Genomic DNA, 21,638 nt, shown 5'->3' with positions numbered 1-21,638 from the left:
TTCCCCCAAAAATGTGTCTGTTATTGCTTCAATGCTAGACCAGTGAGGAGTTAAATTTGAATTCACAAATTGATGCGGCTGTTAGATTTTTTTTTCTTCTGCCTTGACTCCTAGCAGAAGAAAGAAGACTGACATGCTTTTACACAGTTGAGGTTAAAACGGCCCATCACAGGTTTTTCTGTGAAGCTTTCCGCTGCCATCATTTCAGGCTGTCAGACTATCTGTCAGGCTGTTTCTACCCCTGAACGATGCAGTGTGATTGGCAGCTGTGTATTCCTCAGTGCAGTGGAGTCATGGCATCATTGAGATGAATAGTGATAAGTCATTTAATTAGCATGATGTATGACTGCCTCCATTCCATCTCATTTAAGGTCATTGCTCATGTGTGCATACGCAGCATATTGTAATGGTTCAGACGTGCCCAGCTTACATAGTGTCTTTTTGTAGTTGTTACTGCAAGAGGACCGTGCCTGAACTCATAACTGGTTCTCTCATTAGAACCTGCTGTTGGCTTCTCTCAATAAAATGAATTCAGCTCGGCTTATTTCATTGATGTTTGGGTGTTGCTAGACCCTTTACGTCTCCCTTTTACCAATGAAACGAGGCAGAAAACAGCCCTTAATTAACTGTATGTTTATATTCATGCCAATTATATAACTGTCTGCAGTATTTTTTGTATTGAACTTAAGTCAGTTGGCATGGTTAATGTTCATTTGGTTAAGTGTTGGGTAGTAAAGTTCTGTAAAAGATGAATAATCGTTTTGTCTTGGTCAGGTTATGAGGCTAACGACATTGATCGGGCCATTGATTTAAGAGCAGTCTATACATGCCTGCAGCCTTCATGTGGACTAACGGAGCTTCTAAGCCATCATTAGCATCACCAAAGAAACGCAGCATCAATCTCTATATTCACTCTCTGTCGTATCTCCCATCTACTGAAGACTGCCCCGAAACACCCGCCTGATCCTCCTCTGCCTCATTACACTCCAGAAATCAAACACAACATTACACACTTGATGTATAAAGTCCTCCCCGGTTGCTTGCTGATGTATGACACATTTGGTGGTTAGCTTGAATGCGTCACAGTCATTTAAATCTATTTGATCGGTAGTTAGCTGAGCGCTCGCCCTGCTTGATGTTTATGCCTCTGTTTTCCCTCTTTGTCTTGCCGCTTTGTGGCAGAAGTGTGGCTGAATGCGAGTGATGGATGGTGATGGTAATTCTTTTTAACAGACATTCTTGAATTTGTTTAACTTTATCGCAGTCGGCCATATTGTGTTGTTTTTTTCTTCCGCAAGAGACGCTTCCAGGCCAGCTGCTGTGAAGTTTGTGAGCGATTAAGTGACTTATCTCTTCCTTTCTGACTCTGTTTTCCCCCCTCAAGGGCTTTTTGAACTCTGCGTTTGAGAGACTGAAGCAGTTTCTGGAGTGCTGTAAGTATCCATGCCTCTCTGCTCACAAGGGACATTATGTACGTCATGTGCAAAGTGTCTGGTGCAACTCTTCTGGATTAATTGGAAAGAGTCCAATATTTGTTGTTTAAGTATGCTGCCTGACACTGTATTTGTTGTTTAAGTATGCTGCCTGACACTGTATTTGTTGTTTAAGTATGCTGCCTGACACTGTATTTGTTGTTTAAGTATGCTGCCTGACACTGTATTTGTTGTTTAAGTATGCTGCCTGACACTGTATTTGTTGTTTAAGTATGCTGCCTGACACTGTATTTGTTGTTTAAGTATGCTGCCTGACACTGTATTTGTTGTTTAAGTATGCTGCCTGACACTGTATTTGTTGTTTAAGTATGCTGCCTGACATTGTATTTGTTGTTTAAGTATGCTGCCTGACACTGTATTTGGCTTCCATTTACCCTTTTAATGGAGTTCTGCTTGACTCTTTGCTCTAATGGCCTTCTGTTTTTAATCTGCTTGAGTAATGCTAGCTGCTAGGAGTTTTCTCCACACAGAGTTAGAGGGCTGCTGATGCATATCCAAGGCTGAAAATAAAATTGAGTTTTTAATTCAGATTTAATACCAGAACTTAGAAGAAGGCAAAGTTAGATTTGGCTGCGGTCCTCAAGAAAAATCAATAGTGCTGATAGCTCCAGCATGAATGGCCATGTGAACGGCTCTCTCCGTGATTGCTTCCCTGCCCCTCCATCTGGCTGCCGATATTAACTCAAGCACCAGCCATTATCAGCTGCAGGCAGGTGTGAATAAACTCACCCGCCGACGTGAGCAACTCATCTGGACTGACCTTGTCATTTTCAGTTCCTCTGCTTCTGATTATATTACTCCTCAACTGAACGCTCTCGGAGACCAAAATATTAGTTTGTATTCGTTACGCAGACCTGCAGTTTTTTTCACTCATTCATTTTTGGAGAACTGTAATAGGAGGTGGTGTAAGGCATATGCAATGCAGTGCAAGATATAGCAGGCCTTGGTCCAACGACTACAATTATTCAGTCAAATTCCAATTTCCTGGAGCGAGTAGCAATGTATGTTGGCTCAAGGCACTTGACAGAGCCCAAGGCCTGAACTGACCACAAATATTCTGTATTTCACTCAGCACTGTGTCTGTTTGTGTATTGGGTTTGTGTACGTTTACAGGTCGGCCAGTTCAGCCTGGAAGCGTCTGCAGAGAAAAGCTAGAGAAGACCATCATTTTATTCACAAAAGTAGTAAGTCAAACATGCTACACATAACCCCTGATTGAAATCCCAAGTTGAAGATGAACTTGGAACTAGTTCAAGTTTTAAAATATTGAATTAATCAATGTACATTTAATGATCAATTATGATTATAATTAATGAAATGTAGTAATTAGATATTTAGACAAAAAGGATAAAACAGCTTATAGAAGTATTGAATGTATATCCCCCTCAGTCCCCACTGGCAGTTGAAATACCAGTTATCCCATGAGCACGTTACCCTGTCTGTAGCAGACCATTGACTTGCACGCTAGAGATGCCTGTGATTTTGGAGGTATAAGGGTTAAATGACTCGGCAGTACTCCTGTCCTATTTTAAGCAGCTCGCTCATTAGCCGAACACTTTAGCATAATTATTCATTATCCCCACCAACGCAGACAGCTTAACAGCTTGTTGGCACTGCTTCAGAGTGGTCTTGGCTCACAGTGGATTTCCAAGACTCTTTTATGACGTTAGTGTTGTCAAATGGGGCAACCGTGCAGGAAGTCATTTGTGCTCTGTTAGATTTCAATGTCTTGAAATGATTACCATAACTCAATCAGACCTAGCTTTGTCTTAAAGACAGTCATCAAGATGGTCAGACAGAGAAACGTCTTGATTAATGGCCCATTCATATCCTGACGCCATGACCCAACCACCGACACACCCATTTTCTGTATAAATACGATGAAACTAGTATGTCATGTTATGTTATGCTGAAGGAGTTCTTGAAGAGACACCAGCCGCTACGTGCGAGGAGAGACGGAGCAAGGAGCATTGTGGCCTATGAAGATTAGGCCAACAAGGAAGAAATCTACACTATGGACAAATAACTCCTAAACTGCTCTCTCTCTCTCTCCATCGTAGTGTGTTGCGTGTGCTCGAAGTCTGACGCGGATAATAAACCGATATCCTATACATCAGATCAGCATTGCATCGAGTCCTTTGTTAAACATACGCAACTAACGTCAAAGCTAACTAGACATATGTTATATCATAACATTGGTGTTTTCACTGGATTCAACGAGATTCTTTCAGTTGGTGTGATCCACCCAGTTTCACGGTAAAATAAAAGAAGAAAGAAGATACCAGAAGAAGAGAGAAGCCCATCTGAAGCGTGCGGCCTCAATTGAAATGGTGAGTACATCTTTTATTTTATTGCTGAAAAAAAGAACAGAAAATTATCGTTACGTTTAGTCTGAGTTAGATTGCAAGGATTCTTACGTTTCCGTACCTACAGTAATTCGAGAGAGATTTAGCTGTATGCTTTATGTACACACTTGATGTAATTAATGACGGGCCCTAGCCTACGTTTGAGACAGAGACACGCCATAATGTCTGCGGTTCCGGAAAACTAAACCTGCCCTCCTTACGGCCTCTTAAGACAGCTGAGAGTCAGCGGCTTGACAAAGGTGATGTGTGCATGGCTATTGACAAAGACGGTCTAGGTTCGGTGCCAAATGGGAAATCCCCACTTGAGAGTGGGCTGTGCCACGGTAAGTGGGCAGTGCCAGGATACGGGGATGGGAGACCACAGAAGGCACACGAAACTGAGGAACCGTTGGGGTCAGAGGTCAGAACACACAGAGAACCAGAGTCAATGACAGCTGAGGTAGTTGTAAAAAGAGCCGTAGGTCTGGAGGGCGAAAAGGTTTCTTCCCGGAATAATAACATGAACATTTGCAATGGCAAGTATGACCTCTTGGTGCATAAACATAAGGTGAATGCTAGACCAGTTGAGAGTCAGGACTGTACACAAATGACTACACCAGTACAGATAATCCCAACAATGGGGAGGGCTTTTGGGCCACGTGACGGGGAACCGAAATTGAACATTTCAGCCCCTACATGCCTCCAGAACAACCATCTCTGGAAATATGATTATGGCTAAACAATCAAGTCATACTATGTTCATCATATCATTACTTGTAGCAACAATATGATGAGTGGATGGGATTTTAGATGATGACTTGATTATGGACCCAACAATGAGATACGGGTTGATAGAACCCTAATGTTTTAATGTTCAATGTTATGTTTTTTCATATGAATGAGATGCCACATTCTTTGGACTTTGTGATACTGCCGCCTTTTTTCTGCTTATGTGTTTCAGGAAACAACATTTGGTCCATGACCAATAACCCCGGAACAGAGGTTTTTGAGGACAACAGCCAACAACATGAGAACGACGTCTTCAATATGCATCTAGTGGATGGCGACCATGATCGTGAACAAGACGATCCTCACCCCAGTCGCATCTGCCTTATACGGCATCCTCCATGACGCACATAAGGACAACACATTTCTTCCCACCAAGAACATTTCCATGTACTTACAGGACACATACACGAATGGATGGATAGATCCATGGGGAGGCTACTCCGGGAATACTCAGATAATGATATCACATTCCAAGCATGTATGCAATTGTCAGTTTTCAAATGTGTCCCATCGATAATGGTACCTAGGTACCACTTGCAGCTTACCGAGGGTAAGGATTGCTACTTAATCGTAGAGTCGTGGAAGAATTTTACCCTTGAAGGTTTTTCGCTTTCACCTGTGAGATAAGGCATTTGGCACCCATACAATTTTGTTCGTTATTTGTTTATGAATTTTTATTGTGATCATGATTTAAGCAATTTGACATGGAGCCCCCATTAAGTTTAGTCCCACTGACATTACAATAGTCAACAGAGATATATAATAGTGTTGGATTTTCATGGTTATGTTTGACAATGTCCGTTATGGTTTGTTAGTTTGTATTGTGATCATTATGTATTTGATTTATGATCAGACGGGGAAACTGTTAGATTTCAATGTCTTGAAATGATTACCATAACTCAATCAGACCTAGCTTTGTCTTAAAGACAGTCATCAAGATGGTCAGACAGAGAAACGTCTTGATTAATGGCCCATTCATATCCTGACGCCATGACCCAACCACCGACACACCCATTTTCTGTATAAATACGATGAAACTAGTATGTCATGTTATGTTATGCTGAAGGAGTTCTTGAAGAGACACCAGCCGCTACGTGCGAGGAGAGACGGAGCAAGGAGCATTGTGGCCTATGAAGATTAGGCCAACAAGGAAGAAATCTACACTATGGACAAATAACTCCTAAACTGCTCTCTCTCTCTCTCCATCGTAGTGTGTTGCGTGTGCTCGAAGTCTGACGCGGATAATAAACCGATATCCTATACATCAGATCAGCATTGCATCGAGTCCTTTGTTAAACATACGCAACTAACGTCAAAGCTAACTAGACATATGTTATATCATAACATTGGTGTTTTCACTGGATTCAACGAGATTCTTTCAGCTCCTAAGTAGGGTCCCCAGACCTGGCCGACGGTCCTTTTTGTTTGGTAAACTGCGGTTGCTCTGCAGCGATGAACATGATGATGATGATGATTTTTCTGTTTGTCAACATAATGGATTGAAAGAAACAAGGCTCTCTTACGCCTGTAATTAATCTATATGTCTTGAAACCTGACCCTGAAGTTAAAGTGACGGTGTTTTATTTTGGTGTAGCTTCTGGACTTCCTGGAGCACCACCCGTACCCGTTCATCCCGCTGATCCAGCGCTCGCTGGAGTTTGCCGTCGGCTACGTGTTCACGGAGGCGGGCAAGGGCGTGGTGTTCGAACGCTTTATCGTCCAGTGCATGAACCTCATCAAGATGATCGTCAAGAACGATAGCTACAAACCAAACAAAAACATCGAAGGCAAGTGTGGTAGACTGCTGTTTTGTTGCTACTTGGGGAATATGAGGCATTCTGAAATGTTTACACTTGACATTTCTTACATCATGGTTTGATTTTATAGGAATATTTGTATTGTTCAGTGGTTAATACTTCTCAGATCAATCAAAATCACTCAAAAAGTCCCATTATGTAGTGACTATAGCTCGGGAGCAGTATCTCACTCACTCACATTCAAGGACCTGGAAGTCAGTGCAAGTTTATGAGAATATGCTAGCGGTTGAGTTTAATTGAAGGATTATTTGGCATATACCTGGGCAGCATTAGCCACATCACCACACAACCCCAGGAGAAAAAAGATGATGTAGGCAACATGAAACATTGTAATGAGTTTCTCCTAACCACATTTACGCACCTCAATACCCAGAAATAGCTTCTGCGCTAGCTTATGCTAAAGTATTGGACTTTGTCAGCAGACAGTAAACCTGAGAGCCTTGAAGCGCACAAGATCAAGACGGCCTTCTTCACACACCCCACGCTGATGGAGATCGGCCGAAGGCTGGTGTCGAACTACTTTCTGCTCACTGAGGAGGAGCTGGCCATGTGGGCGGAAGACCCTGAGAGCTTTGGTGCGTATGAAAGAGAAAATAAAGACAAATCTGCTAACGCTCCTCATCTTCAAATATGGCACAGCATCTAGCACCCCTGAGTCATGTTGCAGGATGATGCTGAACTATCAAGCACTGATATTTGTTTTAATTACTGTCTGTGTGGAGTTTTGGTGTGTTGGTTTACCAGAAATGTGGATATGATGTAAGGGATAATGTATTGTCCGGAGGTCATTCTACAAAAATAATTCCCGACGGGGCGAACAACACCCCGACGCGCAGCGGAGGGTGTTGTTTTGTACCGAAGGGAATTATTTTTGTAGAATGACCGACGGACAATACATTATCCCGCTTATTATATGGGTACTTGCCAAAAACGATAGAAGACATTCCTCCAACATATCTCTTTTTAATGATTTAGGTGCCGTTTCATGTGTCCCGTTTAGAAATAAATAGTTCTTCAAGCAAATAGAACTTTGAAGTTTCAGGTGTTGCATAGCAACCCATTACTTGCTGACTTCAAATTACTCTCTACTGTTGCGTTAAAATGACTGGACTTCTGGCGGAATGATATGAAAGATGTGAATTAGAAGTACAAAACCCGTTGCCAATGACAGCGGTGATTATCTTTGGCAGAGGTCTGTTAGCAGGAATTAATGTATGGGTATGACGTAGGGATGGCCCATTCAAATCAACGGTACTTTTTGGAACGTTCTGAAGAGCCGTATAATAACTATAAAGAATCATGCTTTTTTCATGTTTTTTATTGATAGCGCAGAGCTAGACTATTTTGTGATGTTTAGCAACTTCCATCAAGTGGTATATAGAAAATATATTTAAAAAATATACTTTGATAAGCTTAAGTTATTTGTGTCTTTGCTTATTTTTTGGATATTTTTTCCTCAGACTATTTCTTTTACCCTTTTTGTGTTTATTGATCAGCAGTAAAGTTTTAGTATCTGAAAGTTTTAGTTGCAGATCTGTAGATTAAATATATAAACAGACCAGAAAAAAGGGCTGACTGGTTTCCCTTTCATTCTGTCTACCCTGAACTTTTGGAGACGAGCAGTTTTGTTCACATTTTCAAGGATGAGAAAACTCCCTGACGGATCAAAGAGGGACAGACTTCCAAAAAAAGCCACCAACCGCTGCCTCTTTCTCTTGCACAGACTGCACCTTTCTTCAGCTGACACTGCAGATCTTTCTGGAAGAATTGTGGTTTCAGTGCTTGATGTTCTTCAATGTATTAATGTCAGTTTACTGGGGCTGTGGTTTTGCATTCAGCAGAAATGGAATGAATTGTGGTTTTGAGTTACAAACAATTTTTAGGCCGACACTAAACAACCAGGTAAACACTGAATCAATCACCACTGAGTGTGTATCAGCCTCATAAGAACACGCCTCGTTTTAGATCCGTTCTCATAGCAAAAGAACGCCAACACTTCCTGGGAAATGAAGCACTTGTTTATTGTCACTGACTTGGTTGGGAGTACTTTTCAAATACGCAAAACAAGGTTACTTATGAATCAAGCCACATATGGAGGTTCATGGTTAAGTTTTAACACTGAAACTGAACAGCACTACTTTAACTAGTGTTACTAGTGCAGCTAGCTAGCTAATTAATAACTGAGAAGCAGTAACTCATTGAAAAAAAAACTAGCCAAATCCAGCTTTAAGGTGTTTCTTAGTCATGTTCACCACAGGTCCTGACTGGACTTCACTTGGATCCTTGGAATGAAGGTTTACTTTTAAGATTTTGTAAAATGTCTGCATTACTTAGAAAATGAAGAGTAAAGATTTGTACGGGTGCCCTGTAAGTAATGCCTGTCTCTGGTTAACCCTGTGTGGAGAGGGACTGGCATGTTGCCAGGCAGACCTGTGACGAGGAAGTAAACACACATTTATCAGAGGGCCATAAAGCAGAAGCCGCCGCTACTGTTTGGACAAGCCTACAGCAAATTACCCCCAGGACAGACGTCGCACAACATGTGTGTTATCAGTCAGACACAAGCAGAAGCTAGTCCTCTCCTTTAATCTCATTGTCCACTCCTATACTGAGTTGAAGGAGTCTTGACGGAGCACTGCTCTCGCTCTCCTCTTCCTCTGGAAGTGTGTTTGCCCTCCGCTTATTTTGGTCTTTTATAGTGATTGCTTGGCAGAGGGGAATGGTCCTGTCCCTTCGGGGTTGGCTGTGCTCTCCTCGCTGGTTGAGCTGACGCTGGCTGAGTCTTTGAAGGGAAAGGAGTGTGGAGGGCACTGTACTGTACTGCCCTGAAGCACCAACGGAAGCCTTTCTAGGAGTTTTATCCCATAAGGAGGAATCCATGTCACACCGTAAAACTACTATTACAGGGGGGAATTTGTAATGCTCGTGCTAGGAGTTGTCATTAGGAGTAATACCACTCCTAGTGGTACCCACTGATATCGCTCTACTGGGAGTTGCCTTTTAAACATGTAATGCTAAGTTCCGATTAAAAGTGACTGTTTACCACACTGCATCAGACAGCATTGTGCTTTAAGAATTGGAATTGTCCCCTGCCTGTAACATATGCAAAAGACTTAACACAGGGTTTTGTGTGACGGGACTGTTTCCATGGAACACTTGTGCACGAGTGCGTGTGTGCATGTGCAGTGGAAATTGTTTGTTGTATGGAAACGTTTTGAATATTCATAGAGGTTTTCACACTGAACACTACAGTCCTGATGAGTTTCCTTCACAGGATTTTTTGTTTACAACTGTCTGCCCATGCCAGGAAGAGAGGCATGGGGGGGGCCTGTCTGTCTCAGAACTCCTCAGCTCCCTGCCGTCTGCCTAATTAAATGATTAAGAACAGCGTGACGCATCATCGCAGCGTAAAGTTGTTGCTCGTTACAGACTAGCGTGAGATGATGATTCGCACATAAAGATGTTCCAAATCAGACAAATGGTCCCATTAGCGCATACTTGCATTCACAGGGGAATAAAACATCTATTTCTGAGCGAACTCCCTTTCATCCCAAGTCTGCCCATCACAAAATGATCAACTGTATAGGAAAGGTGGAAGAGTGTTCAAAATGTGTGTGTTCAATATTCTGAGAGACACCTGGGGCTTTTTACTGTGAATTGTGTGACACATAAGCATCCGTTCCTTTTTGTAAATAAACGTCTTTGTTTGTTTTGTTCTGTTTGCATGCTCTTAGCTGTGGAGGAAACAGGAGGGGACTCATGGAAGTACAGTTTACGGGTGAGTACTGTCAAATAACTACACATACCCAGTCCAAGCAGTCAAATAACTACACATACCCAGTCCAAGCAGTCAAATAACTACACATACCCAGTCCAAGCAGTCAAATAACTACACATACCCAGTCCAAGCAGTCAAATAACTACACATACCCAGTCCAAACTGTCAAATAACTACACATACCCAGTCCAAACTGTCAAATAACTACACATACCCAGTCCAAGCAGTCAAATAACTACACATACCCAGTCCAAACTGTCAAATAACTACACATTCCCAGTCCAAACTGTTGTGCAAAGTGCAAACCGGGGGGGGGGGTTCATAACGACCTGACCTGGTGTTTAAAAAAAAAAAAAAAAAAAAATGTTTTTTACTTATTTTGATTTATTGATTCATTCAATTTTACTGTTTTATATTGGCGGTTGTTGTACAGACCCATATATAGCATTTAATAAAACCATGCGCACACTTACGCAACATGCATACAGTACATGTCATTTGGCACAGATCAGATATGGTCCAGTTTTATTCACACATTGATCCAGTTAGCTGTATGGGGCTCAAAGTTAATAGATTTCATGACCCAGGGTCCCTGGGTGTTTACCCTATACGTTGGGAGAAGCATGTTCTTGCATACATTTCTGCCATTTGTGCTGCTTGAGTTGTATGCAAAGGAAGTCTAATCCTAATCAGGTCAAACATGCAGTGCCGCTTTTTATCAGTGGCATGAATTTGAATAGGGTACATGTGCACAAGGGAGTTTAAGATGTTATGTAGACGTTGCCTTCAAAGACTGCAGTGTAAAAGAACATTGAAAAAAAATGTCCTTCCCACTTAACCCAGGAGAGACTTGTTTGACAAACAGGATTTGTTTGCATACGGAAATGAAGTCACTAAATGAAACGGTCCCCATACATGAAAGGGGCATGGAAGCGTGAAGGTTAGACACACACACAGTTTTTTTTTTTTACAGCAACCTCCAAACCAACCAAATACAGAATGCAGTTGAATGTGGAGGGCCCACAGATGTTGTTTAAAATAGTTATGAAACAAATGTATCTCTGTCTTAGTTATTATTTGAGAGAAGTGAGTGTCTTTCACATAACTACATTTAACATTTTCAGCCAAGTAACTTTGTTTTACTGGGTTGTTGGTGTCCCATCCTATCGTATCATTCGTTCAGTAAGTGGTTCATTGCTGCACTGTACCACACTTTGGGACATGGCCTTGTTCTTTGGGTATCTTCATCCTTCATATGGCAGAGTTAATAACAAACATGAATGCTTGTCCAACTGTTTCAAAACTTGTCCAAAGAGAGACTTAGGCCCAATCCCATTTCTAATCTCTACCCCTACCCTTACCCCTACCCCTTCGCCTTCGCTTTTTCAAACGGAGGGGTAGCCGAAGGGGTTGAAACGCTAGCCCTTCGAATTGGGATAGCACTTCAACAATTACGTACGTCATCAGTACGCTGCGTCAGCTGTTACGTTACCGGAGAGCGACAGCTGTCACTCACCAGACATAAACAAACATGGCGCCTGCAGCTGTTATTTACACAATGCAACATTTCATCCAACAAGTTTTAAAATCATGAATTACAAAGAAAATACTTTCATTTGTGTGATGCTTTCCCTGCTGTTTCCGACATTTTTAAATTGACTCCCGCGATGTTTCTTCTTTAATGATCACGGGTTCGCAATGCATTGAGGGAAATCAGTCTACCCCTCCGTTTGAAGTGTGCCCTCGGAAAATCTCCGTTTGGAGGGGTAGAAAGCGCTTCCCCTTCCCCTACCCCTCTGTCTTAACGTGAATTGGGATAGCACTACCCCTACACGTGAACGCGCAAAACGGAGGGGAAGGGGAAAGACAAAGGGGTAGGGGGAGAAATGGGATTCAGCCTTAGGCCGAATCTCGATTCTTCCCCTTGCCCCTTTTGCTTTGTCTTTGTCTTTGTCTTAACCCTAGCACTTGCAAGTGTAAGGGCCAAGGGCTGAAAACTTTCCCCTATGAAATGAGACGCCACTTGGTTTCGGGTATGTCATGCGTGACTGTATGAGCTATGAAACTAGCGATTTAAAAAAAGTTTCAATGAAGAACATGGTTGCAAATATATATATGTATACAACTGTGTAGAGCACGAAACAAGACTGTCGTCATTTTTAAATTAATTATAAGCCAAAAATACTTACATGTAGTGTATGTAGCATCTAGCTGGCAAGCTACCATATAAGCCAATGGAGTGGTGGTATAAGCGCTAATTGTAACTTAAAACTACCGTTTGAAAGCTTCAGTTAAGACCTACAATACTATGCATCGTTCGTGTAGCACATTTCAGATCAAACCGAGTCATTATAAACATATAAAAGTTGTGTAGATTCATGTAAAATATTCCTCGCTTCAAGCAGCCATGTTTTTTGAAAATTCCCGAGCTGGTTTCGCTGTGTCCTCTGGGATAGCCCTTGGAGGAGCAAGTAAGCTCTCAGATAATCTTAAAAATAAGGGGTACATAGCCCTCAATCTTATCTCTTGATCAAATTGGGTATTGAGATACCACTAGCTCTCACATGAACGCGCAATTTCAAGGGTAAGGGGGAAGATAAGGGCTAAGGGGAAGTATTGAGATTGGGCCTAAGTAGTGAAAAAAGTCACCAGGACTCTATCTCTAAACTTCCACTCCTTAAATTAGAGTGTTTTCGTTTTTGAGTGAGAAGCTTACAACTAAGACCCTAACTGTAGGCTTTGTTTCATCACACTTCAGTGAGAATAAAAATGAGAATATATTCAAGTCATTCTTGTGAGATAAGCGTTGAGACTCCAAAGTTCTTCAGCCAACAAAAGCTGTAAAGGAATCTATTTGTGGTGTAGATTTGGCAAGCTTAATGCTAGACTTCAGTGTGATGGCTTCAGTCTAATTTAACCCTTTATACTATTTTGAAGAGGTAGCCAAAAAGTGACACAAATTCTTACGCAAAATGTTCTGTCTTAATTCTTGGCAGTGATATGGAACCGTGACGGGCTATGTTTTATTTTTAGTTTGTGCTATTTATAATTATTTATCAACTTAACAAGTTTACTTCCATGATATATGTATTATATATTTAGCCTGAGTAGGCTTCCCCTGCTAATATAGTTTTTAGAAGGGTTGGTAATGGGGATGTCTGCCATTCCACACTAAAAGTGAGTGGAGTGAGTAGCTTATGAAACTGGCCAAAACTACTACCCATATTATATTTAAAACACTGTGTGTTTATATCTATGCCATTGCTTACTGCTATAGAGTATTATTCTAGCACCTGATTGAGTGTGCAGGTTGCAGTTTTGTATGCTGTAAAGTCCGGTTTGTTGAATGAATGTGGAATGAATGTGGCCTTTAGTAGTTAACTACCTGCCTAGAGACCCCGAATTTGATTCTGTCCAATGCATGTGTTTTTCATCTCCATATAGACTTAAGGCCTATTTTAACTCTAAAACATGGTTCTTGCTGCACTTCTGCCAAAGATGGAAAAATAACTTACTTAGCTAATGTGTCACCAATTTTACAAGCTGAACAGAATCTAAGCATAGCTAGATTTACCAATTTACCAATTACCAATGCTCAAGTGAACACATTGGTAACCTAACGATTTCATAGCCACAATCTGTTGCATAGGGTAAATAAGATGTTTAAGGCGCTACAGCGACCTGATGTAGTCCTAGGGCCAATAGTTTTCCGCGTCAAAAAAAAGCAAATTCCGTGTCACGTTTTTGGTAATTCCGTGATTCCGCGTCAAAAAAATAAAAACAGCCGTATAATGCCTTTCTGCACGTTGACTGTATGAAAAACTCTGTTGATACAGTGATGTTGCCTAGCAACGCTGTTTGCATGCGTGTAGCACCCACAGTTAAGATACTGAGTTCAGTTTGTCGCTAAGTAGTTGACTTATACATTTCCAATGCTTAAATCATCATTGTTCGACCTGTATGTGAGGTCTTATGTGCATACTTAATGAAAGTAAGGGTTTTCATGAAGTTGCTTCTGTAATAGATTGTGTATTAAATACCAAATTTTGGGCTACCTGCTTGTGCTATTACTAGTGATTAGCATGATGCTAAGCGGAGATTTAGCTATGTTCTGTTCTTATGTTGATACGCTGTAATAAAGATGGGTTCAATCCTGTTAAGATTTCGACTGGATGAGATATGAATGAGATCCATGTTGCCTAGTGTAATGTCCACTATTATATGTATCTAGTAATATTAGTTGTGTAATTGTTATTGTGTAGCATGGTAATGTAATTCAGTGCAGTGCTAATTAGTCCCCATAAATTAGACTGCTTGGTAACTCAGTGAATAATACGTGCCCTTCTTAGATTGTTGTTTGCCAGCCATCAACAGAACAGAAGACTTAACATTTTTAGTTTTAATGTGATTGGGAAGATGAGCAAATTAACGTGACTACCGTTGAAAAGGGGGGCGTGGCCGGAGCAGAGTTCAGCGCAGACGTGACATTTTCTGACCGCTTTTGTTCTTTAATTAATGTTTGTTCATTGTTGCGATCGTTGTTGTGTTTATTTGAAAGAAATTCAGTCTTACAGGGTAAAATACAGGGTGTTTTGGGCGATTTTGATGCACAAAATTATGTTTCCGTTTGAAAAGTTGCAATTCCGTTTTCAGTGGTCCATTCTGTTTCAGATGGTCCATTCCGCTTATTCCGTCCGTTTTCCGTTTTCGCGGAAAACTATTGGCCCTATAGTCCATCTTTTTTTCTGCTTTAGCATATTGGTAGCAACATCTCTATTGTTACGAGACAAGACAACTGTTAGTTACAAAAGACAGACTGACTGACTGGCACACCTCACTCAAACAGATTTGTGAAAACCCATTCATATTTCCATAGGGTTTTTCCCCCCGTAGATCAGTGATTAGTGGAGGCAACGCTGCCTGGTAGTCCCATTCGGAACTTTTCACTTCAGTGACCCCATAGCAATGCCTCATTAAACCACGGCACGGCCGTAAAACGATTACTAATGCATTTGTGTTGCCTGGCCAGGGATGGTGTCCTACTGTCAGTGCAACTGTTCAGTGATGGGAAGTTTTAGTTTTTTTAAGCAAAGTATCTATATTCCCAGAGTCACATTTTTATTTAATTTCATCTTTAACGTTTTTACTGCTTTAAGAATCGACGCCATGGTAGCACCTCATGTAATTTGATGAGGATTTAGCAGTGGTTAAGTCCCTCCGAGGCCAGCTTGAGGGAGTGGACGAAGAGCCGGGTAGGCCCCTCTGTTGCAGTAATGTTCGACCCCATTGTTTGTCAGTATGCCAGCCGCGGGTCCCCAGGCTCCTCTGACGTCTGTCAGGTAGTGGGGCTCAATCTGACCCCGCCGCTCGATGTGCCATCGATCCCCCCCCCTACTGAGAGGGTCATGAAGAGCAGGCGCCCCTGTCAGCGTAGTGTCTGCTCTAATCTAACTCCACCTGTGTCTGTGTCTGTCTGTGTCTGTGTCTGTGTCTGTGTCTGTGTCTGTGTCTGTGTCTGTGTCTGTGTCTGTCTGTGTCTGTGTCTGTGTCTGTGTGTCTGTCTCTGTGTCTGTCTGTGTCTGTCTGTGTCTGTGTCTGTGCCTGTGTCTGTGTGTCTGTGTGTCTGTGTGTCTGTCTCTGTCTCTGTCTGTGTCTGTGTCTGTGTCTGTGTCTGTGTCTGTGTGTCTGTGTCTGTGTCTGTGTCTGTGTCTGTGTGTTAGTGTCAGTGACAGAGTTGTTTGTTTCGTGGCTGTCTGTGTTCCCAAATATAAGTGTTTATGAATGTGCTCTTAGCTGTAAGTGGTAGTTTGTGCGAGGTGATGTGTGTTTACGTTGTTTGCCCTGTGAGAGTGTATGCTAAAAGTGTGTGTCTGTGTGTGCTTTTGGGATGCCTGTGCAGGAATTGTTTTCTTCCTCTCACTTTCTTTCTCTTTTCTTTTTACTTGTTCCTGTTATTGACTTATACTCCAGCCATGTACAGAGGTGTTGTTCCTGGACATCTTCCACTGCTACAGCCAGACGTTAACCCCTGTGCTCCTAGAGATGGTGCAGAATCTGCAGGGTGAGTCTGCTGCCCGCTCCGACGCCAGCACGCCACACTTACTCATTCATTTAGTCGCAGAACACTCCATTTCACATGCCGGTGGCAGACGGAGCCAGTCACGGTTTAGATGCAAATGAAACCGCAACACATGCGTCATAGCATTAGCCACGCGACACTGCAGGATACTGCAAATGCGAAGTTGAGATGACCTACTTTCCTTAAAAGTGCAGAGTATTAACCGTCGTTGGATAATAAAAATCATAATAATAAAAATAAAAAACACCTGCAATACAGGCTGTAAAACTGCCCACAAGTAATAAGCAGTTTTTAATTTCAGTTAAATAATCAGCTTCTTTTAATTTGTTAAAATGTAAATGTAAATGTAAAATGTTAATGTAAATGTAATTTCAGTTCAATAATCAGCTTCTTGAATCTATTAATTTCTTTGCAATCTGTCTTTTTTCCCATATCATTTTATTAATACCAGGAGTTCTTTGAAAATGCCTCTCATAGTAGAGTGCCGCATGAGTTGGACAGTTGTTATCAGCTTATGCTCTGTAATTATTTTAATGAACTGGCTTTTAATGATTGTAGTTGTGGCGGATGTGTATTGTATCTTTTTAAGTAAAGAACATAGATTTAGAAAACGGTTTATAGATTTGAAAATGAAATAGCAAATGCACAACAAAGGGAGTAATTCCTTTGTATTCCCTTGCATCTTTGTTTCTTGCATTTGCATGGAGATTCTGAAAGACCTGTTATAAGAAAACAAGATGAACGCATGGGAATATTTAGAAAATTAGTATTTGTTTTTCGTGTGATTTTATTTGAATTCCAAAGCAAACCTGCATGCTGTGGGAGTGTGTGTCTGTGTGCAGTGCTTGATAGGAGCTGATTGATGTGCCTGCAGTCCCAAGGTCAAGATGCATGTAAGGCATTCTTCTTGCGAGACAAGCAGCGGGTGGACAGTTTGACGGGTGACAGATAGTGGAATAAATAGCAGCGAGGTGATACATGTGAACCGCTACCTCTAAATACTGTTGACTGACATGAATCACTATGTGGGAATACCCTGAAACAAAACCTAAATTAAACCTGAGAAATAGTTAGGCTATATTAGGACCTTTTTGATTAGGAACCCAAAGCATCCTATTGCTCCTTTGTAGGTGTCCATGATGGCATAGAGTTAATAGTCTTCGTTTTCACCAGTAGGTGTTGAGTTGCAGAGGCCATGCTCTAACCGCGGTTGCCATGTGTGTGAGAGAAAGAGAGTGAGAGAGAGAGAGAGAGAGAGAGTAAATAATTACACGGAGCATAAGAAGATAACAACTGTCCAACTCATGCTGCACCCTAGGCATTTTCAAAGAACTCCTGGTAATAATAGAATGATATGGACAAAAGACAGATTACAAAGAAATGAATAGATTCAAGAAGCTGTTAACTGAAATTAAAAACTGCTTCTTACTAGTGGGCAACTGTACAGCCTGTATTGCAGGTGGTTTTTTTTTTATTTATTTTTTTATTATTATGATTATTATTATCAGAGAGAGAGAGAGAGAGAGAGAGAGAGAGAGAGAGAGAGAGAGAGAGAGAAAGAGAGAGAGAAAGAGAGAGAGAAAGAGAGAGAGAGAGAAAGAGAGAGAGAGAGAGAGAGAGAGAGAGAGAGACACTTTTATTTGTAAACAGTAACGCCAACAGTATTTTACACCTTATTCAAAACAAACGGAAATGAAAATCATCATCAAATGAGCACACAGTTTTTTCACAGAAATATTTGCCATTGGTTTGCAGAAACAAAAATCACTGTACATTATAACACACAATTGAAACCAGGCTCAGTTATTCCAACACAGGAGCAAACAATATTACAAGTCATACAAAACCCTTCCTTACACATACATATAAACTAAGTAGGCGTAGTTATTTTATCACACAACTTTTTTCCTCAATTTGCTCAATATATTCCGGAGACGAAAAACATCGTTATCCTCAAATGCACCCTCCCTCATGAAACAGCCAACATCGTTAACAAACTGCGAGCAATCAGGAAAATACAGTTCCACCTCCACTTTCCGCAACCCTTTCGTGTCGCGTAGGAAACTGTTAATTGTCTCTGCAGTATATTTCGTTTCTTCGCTGGAGAGCTGTGCCTCTCCCTGCGAACACTCGGACCAGTTTGAGTCAATGGATTCGCAATCGCTATCCAGATTACCACTCGTGTGTGTGTCTTTTTTCACTTTAGACCCGGTAACCTCCACCGGGTCTATTTTTCTCTTCACCAGCACTTTGAAGACTGGGTCTATGTCAATAGCCTCAGCCTGAGCCACATTCACTGACGGTTGAGGCACTGACAGTGTCTTTACTGAATGCCCCTTCTCATTAGCAACTTCACCTGGTCCAGCCGCAGCTAGCTCTGCCACGGCTGGCTCAATCAGCACCGAATCACCGGCCACGGCTTCGGGGCAAAGCACAATCAGATCCACTACGGACTGCAGACCCCCCTCAAGTCCGCTTCCCTCAGTCCCATCCTCCGAGGGTTCTACCTTAGTGGCTGGGGGAACAACTATGGGGGACTCAGCCACATTGGTTTTGGCTGGAGTGTCCTCCTTTGTGTTGCCCTTTTTACCGGGACAAAAACGCCCAATGTGTCCTGCTCCACCGCAACTGAAACATTTCAACGCAGTGTCTGACGTTGCATACACCACATAATCGAACCCGTCCACCCTTAATTTGAACACTAGCTCAATCTCCTCCATGCCACTATTTAGGATCATGTATGCTTGCCTTCTAAAAGACACTAGATGTCGAAGGAGGGGCGATTTACATCCCAGAGGGATTTTTCGAACAGACGAAACCAGCTTGCCATAGCGTTGCAACTCTTTTACAATAAGCTCATCTTTGATGAACGGGGGGTACATTTGAAATTATTACTTTCTTGGCGGGGGTACTGAGTGGGAGAACTGGCATGTGGGAATCATTGAGTACTATACCCCTCACAATTACCTCATTAGCGTTCTCAATTGTGAAACAGCACCACCGCATTATTCATTCGTGAAGCCGACTTTGTCAAAATCCATGCTTCCCGCGGCCGCCATACTCCCAGGAACAAGCCGGTCGCAGACTCCACGGGGAAACAAGAAGTGATATTTACAACACCCAGCTAAACCAAAACCCCAGTAGTTGTAAAACTAAGTGCCACCAAAATAATTAAATGATTAAACACACATATAAACAACACACAAAGGGAGAAAAGTTAGAAAGTAGCACTTGCTCACTCACACTCACTCACGCAGCTCACACACGCACGTCCGCTCAGGTCGAGAGAGAGAGATGACAACCTGAGATGACAACCTGAGATGCGAGGCTTGCTTTCCGAGAGCAATGCTTGTTTTTTTTATGACCTACTTGCCACTTTTACGACCCTTAGTTTTCTCTTTAGTTTTCCTTCCGTTTCCATATTTCATTTGTATAATAAACACTTCAAAATGTAATGCAGTATTTCTACAGGCAGTGCTATCTCACCCCTTTTGTTCATGCTCCTAATCCTAGACTGGGGATTTGACTGTGGGCTACAAGCCTACTTTAATGTCCTTGTATGAAGTTATTTTAGTTGATAGAATCAACACGTGGGTGATTAAGATAGGGAAAACACACATATTGGACAGGTATAATAATCTTATCTAATGCCCAGTATCCATAGCACAGGGGTTCCCAAAGTCTGATGACTGAATGCTAATTAAGGGAGCCACCACATGATTTAGGGCTTCACAGGAAAGATGTGCACATCAAACAAAATAATTCCAAAGATATGTGAAGACTGATGGGCAGATACGTTTTGTTAAAACTTTTCAACCTGGTGTCACTATGCACATCACTTTATCTCTCCCCTGAAGTCCGGTAAAATAAGAGTTAAGCCATGCAACCTGTACCTTGTCATTCCTAATCTGCTTGTTAGGGGGGCACAGTTTGACGCCGTAGCCGAATAAATGTAAATTAATTCTGTAATGAATGTTAGCTGTAGCGTATAAACGTTCTAATGCATATATTGCTTGTCGTCTTCACGGGCTGCACAAAAAAAAAAATGAAGAAAAGAATATGTATGTATGTATGTGTGTGTGTGATCAAAGTATGCATCAATGCATTTAAAAACACACACTCATTTGGTGTTGTTTATTGGGATTTGAGGCATCCCTTAAAACGGCTCAGATCAAAGATATTGCATGCTGTGTGTGATTTGCATATGGTTGGGGCTTTGTTCCTGGCCACTGGAAACCTCTGTGACTAATACATATTAATCATGTTTGATGTGTTCTTTCAAGGCCCCACCAATGTGGAGGAACCAGTGCAGCTGCTTATGAAGGATGCAGGTACAGTTGTCTTACTGAATTCAAATCAGACTGGAATGGAGTACCCTAGTACATATTTAAGATGAATATATAAGATGTACATACATAAGATTAATTTTCAGGAACATCTCATTAAATGCACATGAAACGCTTAAGTTCCATCTCATAAATGTTCCAGTTTTGACTTTTGCCAACCAGAAGTTTGAAAGTCATTTCTCCAGGGAGCAGGCCTGTGACTGTCCAGGCCCAAGATAACTGTCATCTCACACTTCACATTTCAGTGTTTTGCAGAGAATTCCAGCTTAATTGGCTGGCAACCTTTTTCTGTGAATGCCCTGTTTGTCAGGTTCACTGTCCAAATGACACTTCTTGCCATGTTGCAGTATACAACGCAGTGGGGCTGGCAGCCTACGAGCTGTTCGACAGTGTCGACTTTGACGTCTGGTTCAAGAACCAGTTACTGGCCGAGTTGCAAGTGAGCCACAACAGGTACTGAATGCCTTTGGCAGCCATCATTGTCTCTCTAACATTGATATTCATCTAAGGTGCTGAGTCTATACAATCTCCAACTTTAATATGATTTTTCCTTACTCAAGTGTTCACCAGAATTACAGCCGAAATCAACATAACAACATAACACCTCTGCTAGTCACCCTTCACTGGCTCCCTGTAGCTGCTAGAATGTAATTTAAATCTCTCACTCTCACCTATAGGACAGCCCCTGGACAGCATTTAAATGCTAAGATTTAGCTCTGCTCCCCCTGTCGACCACTTTGATGTACTTTGAAGACATTCACTTTGATGAACGTCTGTTGACTTTACCTTCTCATAGCAGCAGGATATTGCAGTCAAGACTTTTTTCATTCATGGTACCTCATTGGTGTAATGACATACCTAGCACTGTTCAATTCAGGGACAGCCTTGGTGCTTTCAAGATGTTTTGAAAACCAGTGTTTTCTTAAACAGCATGTCTAATGAGTATATTTGTTTGTGGCATACTAAATAAATCGAATTTTAGTTTTGTTAT

The 21,638-nt window shown here is 41.6% G+C and overlaps 1 protein-coding gene across 1 annotated transcript in view; it reads left to right on the top strand.

Annotated features, from left to right (window-relative positions):
• The window catches only part of ipo11 (importin 11), a 75,867-nt gene that overhangs the window by 16,915 nt on the left and 37,314 nt on the right, over positions 1–21,638 (top strand). Inside the window, exons 8-15 of the mRNA XM_080838980.1 lie at positions 1,385–1,433; positions 2,607–2,677; positions 6,222–6,418; positions 6,871–7,019; positions 10,179–10,222; positions 16,193–16,283; positions 20,585–20,632; positions 20,995–21,100. Of these exons, the coding sequence (XP_080695106.1) occupies positions 1,385–1,433; positions 2,607–2,677; positions 6,222–6,418; positions 6,871–7,019; positions 10,179–10,222; positions 16,193–16,283; positions 20,585–20,632; positions 20,995–21,100 (755 nt within the window). The remainder of the gene's footprint in view (positions 1–1,384; positions 1,434–2,606; positions 2,678–6,221; positions 6,419–6,870; positions 7,020–10,178; positions 10,223–16,192; positions 16,284–20,584; positions 20,633–20,994; positions 21,101–21,638) is intronic.

This window comes from Sprattus sprattus, assembly GCF_963457725.1.
Source record: "Sprattus sprattus genome assembly, chromosome: 5".
NCBI lineage: Eukaryota > Metazoa > Chordata > Actinopteri > Clupeiformes > Clupeidae > Sprattus > Sprattus sprattus.
Note: the sequence above shows the minus strand (reverse complement) of the source record. Positions and strands in the feature narration are given on the sequence as shown.